Source organism: Theobroma umbraticum, unplaced genomic scaffold, assembly GCF_002168275.2.
Source record: "Theobroma umbraticum cultivar Fairchild unplaced genomic scaffold, ASM216827v3 scaffold_95.0, whole genome shotgun sequence".
NCBI lineage: Eukaryota > Viridiplantae > Streptophyta > Magnoliopsida > Malvales > Malvaceae > Theobroma > Theobroma umbraticum.
This window is the reverse complement of record NW_018397257.1, coordinates 11,566,618-11,575,911: the sequence shown is the minus strand read 5'-3', so window position 1 is coordinate 11,575,911 and position 9,294 is coordinate 11,566,618. Positions and strand designations below refer to the sequence as shown.

Sequence of the window (9,294 nt, the reverse complement as noted above, 5' to 3'; positions counted from 1 at the left end):
AAATTTAGATTAAATGACTCTATTTAGTCTGTATAACTCATTTGTGAAAGGATTATTATCAATGGAAATTGATTTAATTTAGTATCGTTTTGTGTTGTCCGAGACTCAAAACGACGACTGAACACCTCAATCAAAAAAATCTCCCACAATCTGCATTTCTTTCCATGATTGAATCATTCGCCGTTGGTTTTGTTGCCACGGCCCCACCGTTCCACCTCACTAAACTTATCCTCCTCTCTCTTCTCTCTCAAAAGATGGAAGGTAGAGAGAGAGGAAGGATGTTTGGCACAGACTCAAAACCCTAAGCGAGAAAACTGTTTTTTTTCTCTTTTTCTTGCAAATCCATAAATGCCCTTCCCTCTTTCTCCCTATATCAACCCCTCGAAACCTCCCATTCTCAGCTCCTCACCACACTTGAACGATAATCAGTCTGAACTAGAATTCTCACCGCTTGTATCTCTCTTGTTGTTTCCCTCAGATTCCTTTCTTTTCTTAATCAGAGTCCTAATCGGTACGTTTAATCTTTTTTTTAATTGCTTAAACAGGAATGAAAGAATAATCATGTTAAAATTAGGGTCACGGTTCACCGATCTTTGGCTGAAATGTTTGGTATGGATGATAATAAGAAATTGTGTTCATTTGTGGTATTGACGATAATTTTTGTGGGGTTTCGTGGCTTTTTTCGCAGTTTACTGCACTATATGCTTCCTAGAAAGAGAGCAGGTGAAGGAGAGGTTGTAGAAGGAGAGAGTGAAAACAACAATAACAGCAACAACATAAAAGACGTCTCTGTCACGTCGCCGATCAAGAAACATCGCTTCTCTGCCGCGGCAGCCGCCGATTTGACGGCTAATAACAACGCCGTAGCCATAGGGAACAACAGCAGTAACCACAGTAGTGGTAGCGTGGTCGAGCCGACGATCATGGCTCCGGGCGACGCTAACCATAATGATATTGATGAGGATCTGCACAGCCGGCAGCTCGCTGTGTATGGCCGTGAGACGATGAGGCGGCTTTTTGCCTCCAATATCCTTATCTCGGGGATGAATGGTCTCGGGGCTGAAATTGGTATTGATTTTTTTCTATTCTTCAAACTTTTTTTTTTTTGCTTCTCCTGTGCCTTTTAGAGCGGAATCTGTTTCACATTCTTGTGAATATCAATTGACTCTATTATGATGATGTTTACTTTTGCGTTCTTCAACAATGTGCTTTTGTGCTGCATGGTGACTGTGTCTTTTTAATATTTTAGAGGTTTTAATTTCATTAATGCAACATTTGTGCTTTGTGTTATTGTTGTTTAAAGTTAATTATACCATTGTTGGTTGACAATCAGTTTAATGCTGTTGTTAATAGGATTCTGAGAGTTTATGGAAAAATCTGCAATATCCGTGTATTCTGTTTAAAACGTGCCTTTATTGTTTTGTAACATGTAGTAAATACGGATTATTGTCTTATGCACTGACTGTGGAGTTTAAAAACCACACAAGCAGGTTTATATGCTTGCCATGTGTCCATCTAATTATAAATAGAAGGCATTGAATTGTTAAGTTAATTTGTAATTAACATGTCACAGGCATATAAACCCACTTCTGGAGCTTTAAATTCCAATTAATTTCATTTGCATTTTATATCTGCAATGTCAAGTTTATGATTGCCGATTTTTGCCTTTTACAGCAAAGAATCTCATTCTTGCTGGCGTCAAGTCTGTGACCTTGCATGATGAAGGAGTGCTGGAGTTGTGGGATTTGTCCAGTAATTTTGTTTTCTCTGAGAATGATGTTGGTAAGAACAGGGCACTTGCTTCTGTTCAGAAGTTGCAGGAGCTAAACAATGCTGTTGTCATTTCCACCTTGACAACAAAGTTGACCAAAGAACAACTTTCTCATTTCCAGGTACTTGCTTCACTTTAAGTTGTTGATTGATGGATCTAGTTCTTGGCCTATGTCCTCGCTTCTAAGTTTAGTCTTTCAGTGATTTTCTTGTTAGCATTGAATTCTAGTGCTGGATAGAAATGTAATTTGATAACCATTTGTTTTGCTAGGACTTTGCTAGTAGACCAGAGACTATGGAATTTGGACACTTGGAAGAATAAAATTTAACTAGTAAAGTCTAGGCTAAAGTGTTCATGGCGCCCTCTGTGTTCTCTCGTGTTATGTATATTGCTTATTTCATCTTGCATTTAGTTGGTTATTTTCTGACTGGTGCAGACTGTTGTATTCACTGATATAAGTCTTGAGAAAGCCCTTGAGTTTGATGACTACTGCCATAATCATCAGCCTCCCATTTCCTTCATCAAGACTGAAGTAAGAGGCCTTTTTGGTTCTGTCTTCTGTGACTTTGGTCCTGAGTTTACTGTTTTTGATGTTGATGGCGAGGATCCACATACGGGTATAATTGCATCCATCAGCAGTGACAACCCTGCCCTAGTATCATGTGTCGATGATGAAAGGCTCGAGTTTCAGGATGGGGATCTTGTTGTGTTCTCTGAAGTTCATGGAATGACAGAGCTCAATGATGGAAAGCCGAGGAAGATTAAAAGTGCAAGGCCGTACTCATTTACACTTGAGGGGGACACCACTAATTTTGGTACGTATGTCAAAGGTGGCATTGTCACACAAGTGAAACAGCCCAAGGTGTTGAATTTCAAGCCATTGAGAGAAGCTCTTAAAGATCCTGGTGATTTTCTACTAAGTGATTTTTCAAAGTTTGACCGCCCACCTCTGCTACACATAGCATTCCAAGCACTGGATAAGTTTATTTCTGAGTTAGGCCGCTTCCCTGTCGCTGGATCAGAAGAGGATGCTCAGAAGCTCACATCTATTGCTGCTGACGTCAATGAGTGCCTTGGAGAGGGAAAAATTGAAGATATTAACCCAAAACTTCTGAGGCACTTTTCTTTTGGTTCCAGGGCAGTATTGAATCCCATGGCTGCCATGTTTGGAGGAATTGTGGGACAAGAGGTTGTCAAGGCATGTTCTGGAAAATTTCACCCTCTGTTTCAGGTTGGCAGAAACTACTCTCTCTCTCTCTCTCTCTCTCTCTCTCACTCATATATTTGTGTCATTGTGTGTTGTGTATTGACTATCTATCATGTGTGCATATATGATGCCCACACTTACAAGGTACACCTTCTTGCTTTGCTATTGGGATTTTAAGTCTAATTAATGGCAAATTGATGAACCTCGTTTGAAGTTTTAAGCATCTCTTAACTGTGATCTGTGAGACGAGGCAGTTTTGGTTTCGTGAGAATTGTAGGCCTCTTTTGTTTAATAGAGGGTGTATTGGCATCTTCTCCACTCAATTGCTTTCACAGGAACCTAATCTGGGTAGTTTTGTTCAACTTTCTTTAATTTGTGATATCTTTCACAGGCGATATATATTGCTGACTGCCTTCAACTCCATTTTTAGTGGAAAATTAACCTTAGATCACTTTGTTTTCAACAGTTCTTCTATTTTGACTCAGTGGAGTCCCTTCCTGCTGAACCGTTGGACCCCAGTGATTTTAAACCATTGAATAGCCGATATGATGCACAAATATCTGTGTTTGGCTCCAAACTTCAGAAGAAGCTGGAGGATTCGAAAGTGTTTATAGTTGGATCTGGGGCACTAGGTTGTGAGTTCCTGAAAAATGTAGCATTGATGGGTGTTTCATGTGGCAGTCAAGGCAAGCTAACTATCACTGATGATGATGTAATTGAGAAGAGCAACCTCAGCAGGCAGTTTTTGTTCCGTGATTGGAACATTGGGCAGGCTAAATCAACTGTTGCAGCTTCTGCTGCTGCATCTATAAATCCTCAGCTCAACATTGAAGCTTTGCAAAATCGTGTGGGTCCTGATACTGAGAATGTGTTTAATGACTCCTTCTGGGAGAGCCTAACAGTGGTCATTAATGCATTAGATAATGTCAATGCTAGGTTGTATGTTGATCAGAGGTGCTTGTATTTCCAGAAACCACTTCTTGAATCCGGAACTCTAGGTGCTAAATGCAACACCCAGATGGTGATTCCTCACCTAACTGAGAACTATGGTGCTTCGAGAGACCCACCTGAGAAACAAGCACCCATGTGCACCGTGCATTCATTTCCACACAATATTGATCACTGCTTGACATGGGCTCGATCTGAGTTTGAGGGCTTGCTTGAGAAAACTCCTGCTGAAGTGAATTCTATTTGTCCAACCCGTTGAATATGCCGCTTCAATGAGAGATGCTGGCGATGCTCAGGCTAAGGATAACTTAGAGCGCATCTTTGAGTGCCTTGACCGTGAAAAATGTGAGACATTCCAGGATTGTGTGACCTGGGCTCGCCTAAGGTAGTACTCTAGATGATTGAGGAAAATTTTGTTTGCATTAGTTTCTAGTCACGTTTCTATTTTTTGATAATGACATTATCCTTCTTGTGTACTCAGATTTGAGGACTATTTTGTTAATCGGGTGAACAGTTAATATATACATCCCTGAAGATGCTGCAACCAGTACTGGGGCTCCCTTTGGTCTGCCAAAAGCGATTCCGCCATCCACTTCAGTTCATCTGCTGATCTAGCCATCTCCACTTTATTATGGCAGCATCTATACTTAGAGCTGAGACATTCGGTATCGCAGTCCCAGACTGGGTCAAGAATCCGAAGATGTTGGCTGAGGCAATCGAGAGCGTTATAGTCCCAGATTTTCAGCCAAAGGAAGGTGTTAAAATTAACACAGATGAGAAGGACACTAGTCTCTCAACTGCATCTGTGAATGATGAAGCCACTATTAATGAATTATTCTACAAGTTAGAGCTTTGCAAGAACAATCTGCCATCAGGATTCAGGTTGAAACCAATTCAATTTGAAAAGGTTTGCCCATGTCTTTTCTGTTGTGATATCTTATGATCATATCCTTTTCAGCTTATCCTTATTCTGGATTATATATTGATCTTATCTCCGGAAACATTCTGTAGCAATTATGATGGACAGTTGGTTAAAGTTGTCTTGTCTTTATGCTCCTTGGTTTGGTTGTGATTGGTGGAAAATTTTCAATTCAATAGGACTTATTAGTAGGAAACTAACTTTGAGGTTTTTACGTCCTTTGGAGTAGGATTTTGTTTTCAAGGATGAAATGCCCCTTTAACACATTAAGAATTTAGGTATTTTTGTGTCAGTTAAGCCTTTAGCAAACTGCTGTTTGAAGTTAAATTAATTTCATGAACTTGCAGGATGATGATACAAACTATCACATGGATTTTATTGCTGCGCTTGCCAACATGAGCAAGGAACTATAGCATTCCTGAGGTGGATAAGCTTAAAGCCAAGTTTATTGCTGGAAGAATCATACCAGCAATTGCCACTTCCACGGCTATGGCTACAGGCCTTGTCTGCCTTGAGCTATACAAGGTTCTAGATGGAGCACATAAAGTGGAGGACTATCGAAATACATTTGCGAACTTAGCGCTGCCTTTGTTCTCCATGGCTGAGCCAGTGCCCCCCAAGGTCATGAAGCACCGGGAGATGAGCTGGACTGTATGGGACAGGTGGATCTTGAGAGACAATCCCACTCTGAGGGAACTCATCCAGTGGCTCAAAGATAAGGGGTTGAATGCTTACAGCATTTTACGGAAGTTGTCGCTCTTCAACAGCATGTTTCCCAAGCACAAAGAGCGGCTGGACGAAGATGGTGGATGTGGCTCGAGAAGTTGCCAAGGCAGATATGCGCTCCCTACGATCCCACTTGGATTTGTGTGGCATGCGAGGACGATGAAGACAATGATTTCATTCCTCAAATTTCCATCTACTACCGTTAAGTTTGATTTTTCTTATCTCACTATTATTATCCGAGGCTGTGATTTTAGCATGAGAAGCTTCCCAGGATAGTCTTGATTTCTGTGTTATAGCAATGAAGAGCATACAAAATGGATTACATTTGGAAGACAGTTGCATAATTATTCATATATACTTTTAGTTGCAGATATCATATAGTCTTTTCACTTATTACGCATTTTGGTAACTTGATTGCTATTTACTTGTATTTTAATTTCTTGCATTTTGATTGGTCAACTTTTTTTTTACCCTTTTCATATTTTATTCTTTTATTGCCTCTTTCTTCGCTTTTCCGTCCAAGTTTTAAGCATCGAGAAGGAAAATTTGGATTCTTATACAGATGGGCGTGAGGTCAACTTTGGTCGCCAATCCTCATTCCTTCAACCAGCTAACGTACCATCCAAGCATTTGAACTCTCTGGCTTTTTATAGTTTTATTCTGCCCAATTAAAATTTTATTGGTATAAATTGATTTTTAATTTTTTAGTCTATTCAATTGACTCCTTACTATTTTATGAAAGACTAAAGACATTATTTTCAATAACGTGTCACCTTAACAGTTACAATAAAAATCTGATATCATTGGACATTATTATGTCTAATCTAATTAGATTTTATTTATAATTTTATGACAGGGTAAGTCCCACTTGCCTACTCTCTACTTCACAGATCAAATCGGGTGACATTCGTTGTTGGCCCATTTTGATTGCCACGAGATTATTATTATTATTATTATTTTAAAATTTTGATTTTGATATCCTGACGATGAAGAAGAGAAGGGATTTATTTATAAGTTGATAATTTTATTATTCAATTAAATTAAAATTTAGATTTAATTTGAATATTGTTTTTTTAAATTAAATTTTGTATTATATTTTATATTATATTTATTTTTTTGAAAGGTATATTATTATTTTCATATTATATAACTTAATCTTATCTGAAAAAAAGGATTATCTATTCTCTTCATTTATAACACACTTGTGGAGGAATATATTTTTCAAAAACTCTTTTTCTTTTGTTTCCTTATTTTGTTCGGGGTAAGGCGAGGTAATTGGGCCAGTTAATAAAAGCTGAATTTTCGCTTTTTACCAGGATTCAACACGTTCAAAAAGAGTCATTTCTCTGTCTCAGTCCCCACAAAACTAGTGCTGAGCCCGAGCTGATTCTCTCCTTTCTTTCCAAGGTAAATCCTGTTGGTCTTACCCCCATTTTCTTCTTTCTTCTGATCAATTTTCTTTGAATCGTCTCCAAAACCAAAAAAAAAAAGAAAAAAGAAAGATTTCATAGCAAGATTTAAATCTTGTTCTTTCTTCTGAAAGATTCCATTCTTCTGTTGCTAATACTCGGAATCGGTGCGTGTCCTTTTTGCTTCTCTTCTCTGCCTTAGAATCATGTTCAAGTTGGGTTTAGGGTTGGGGTTTATAGTTTCTGTTCCGATCTTTGTCGCGTATTTCTACCGCGCCTCTCTTCCTCTCAGCCATAACTGCTTATTAATTTTATATTCATTTGTGGTACTGACCGTAATTTCTATGGGGTTTTGTGGCATTTTCGGCAGTTTACGACTCTATATGCTTCCTAGAAAGAGAGCTGCTGATGATGGAGAAGTAGTTATAGAACCTGACACCAAAACCACCACCACGAACAACAACAACAACAACAACTGTAACGCAGCTGCATCATCCTTCAAGAAGCACCGCCTTGATAACTGCATCATTGCCGCCGCCCCCGCGGCCGCCACTGAATCGACGGCTAAGAACGGTGTTAACGGTGCAAGAATCGGAGGCAACAGCGACCAGACTAACTGTATAGTAGTTGAATCTTCACCATCGATCATGGCTCTTGGCGATGCGAATCACACTGAAATCGATGAGGATCTACACAGTCGGCAGCTGGCCGTCTATGGCCGTGAGACTATGAGGCGGCTTTTCGCATCGAATATTCTTGTTTCGGGGATGCAGGGTCTTGGAGCTGAGATTGGTATGAAAATTCGAAACCTGTTCTATTTTTGTTAACAAATTTTGATTTGTATCTTGTCTATATGCAATCATAATTGCTTTTCCTTATGGGTTGAGATAGATCCAGTTTATAGTTTCATCGAATGGTTCTACGGAATCATGAGATGTAAAAGTTGATGAAATTTTAGGGAATTGATACTTAGAGTTTTAAAATTTTAGTTATGTCTTGTTTATGATGGTTTTATTTGATTGGCTGAATTTTGTGTGTGCAAACTTTGATATTTGAGTTTCTGAATAACCGCTGTATGGTTAGTGGAAGAGTCAAATTAAAAGGTAATGGAAAACCATGTGTAATGTTGAAAACTATGAGCTTAACATTATGTTGCAGCTAATCTATCTCTGATCTGTATGAAACGCATGGTCTCAATCCCTGGTTTTAGTATTCTTTTGGACGGCCTCGTGAGATGTATATTTGATGTTTATAGATTGATGCTGTGCCTTAGGTGACGACGGATTGAGTTTTGGTGTCTTAGATTTGTTCTGTGTCTTGTTCTTTCAGCATCAGATCTGCAGTTCTCACCGTTACTTTTATTTGTTCTGCTTTTGCAGCCAAGAACCTCATTCTTGCTGGTGTCAAGTCTGTGACCTTGCATGACGAAGGGTTGGTGGATTTGTGGGATTTGTCCAGTAACTTTGTGTTTTCAGAAAGTGATGTTGGTAAAAACAGGGCCCTTGCCTCTGTTCAGAAGTTACAAGAGCTTAACAATGCTGTGATCATTTCCACGTTAACAACGAAATTAACCAAGGAAAAACTTTCTGACTTCCAGGTATTTATTTATCTTTAGATCTCTTCTGATCTATAATTATTACCTTATTGTTTTGGATCTATTAAAGGTCACCTGACTTTGGAATTGCTCCATAATGTTTTGTTAACAAACCTAGAGAAATAATGCTGAACATTGATTATCATCATCATCTCAAAAGCAGCTATTTTTATCCAACTCATTTAGGAATAAAACTAAGTTTAGCTATTTCTAAGGTGGGACTAGATGGGAAATGAAGGGGAATTCTGGTCCTTCAGGAGTGTGTGTTGACCTTAAAAAAAAAGTATGCAATTTGGTCTAAAATCTTGCTTCTAAATTACATTTGTATGTTGATTCGTAAATTCTTTTTATATTCGATCACATAATTTGCCTTCATCCCATATGTGCAGGCTGTTGTATTTACTGATATCAGTTTTGAGAAAGCCATTGAGTTTAGTGATTACTGTCATAATCATCAGCCTCCTATCTCTTTCATCAAGGCTGAAGTTAGAGGTCTTTTTGGTTCTATATTTTGTGATTTTGGGCCTGAGTTCACTGTGATTGATGTTGATGGAGAGGATCCTCACACGGGTATAATTGCATCCATTAGCAATGACAATCCTGCACTTGTCTCATGTGTTGATGATGAGAGGCTTGAGTTTCAAGATGGGGATCTTGTTGTCTTCTCAGAAGTTCATGGAATGACAGAACTTAATGGTGGAAAACCAAGGAAGATTAAGA

General features: G+C 38.8%; 2 protein-coding genes across 2 annotated transcripts in view; both read left to right on the top strand.

The window, feature by feature from the left end:
* The first annotated feature begins 587 nt into the window (after positions 1-587).
* Positions 588-5,777, top strand: LOC110412187 (ubiquitin-activating enzyme E1 1-like). The gene is given in 12 exon segments (XM_021422688.1): positions 588-1,068; positions 1,675-1,892; positions 2,208-3,002; positions 3,445-4,166; positions 4,168-4,311; positions 4,408-4,437; positions 4,439-4,489; positions 4,491-4,833; positions 5,193-5,242; positions 5,244-5,642; positions 5,644-5,712; positions 5,714-5,777. Coding segments are annotated over 12 exon segments (3,351 nt in total). The 5' UTR covers positions 588-602.
* Positions 5,778-6,984: 1,207 nt separating this feature from the next.
* Positions 6,985-9,294, top strand: part of LOC110413057 (ubiquitin-activating enzyme E1 2-like) — a 5,186-nt gene continuing 2,876 nt past the window's right edge. The window contains exons 1-4 of the mRNA XM_089782997.1: positions 6,985-7,147; positions 7,351-7,772; positions 8,360-8,577; positions 8,964-9,290. Of these exons, the coding sequence (XP_089639123.1) occupies positions 7,364-7,772; positions 8,360-8,577; positions 8,964-9,290 (954 nt within the window). The 5' untranslated portion in view covers positions 6,985-7,147; positions 7,351-7,363. The remainder of the gene's footprint in view (positions 7,148-7,350; positions 7,773-8,359; positions 8,578-8,963; positions 9,291-9,294) is intronic.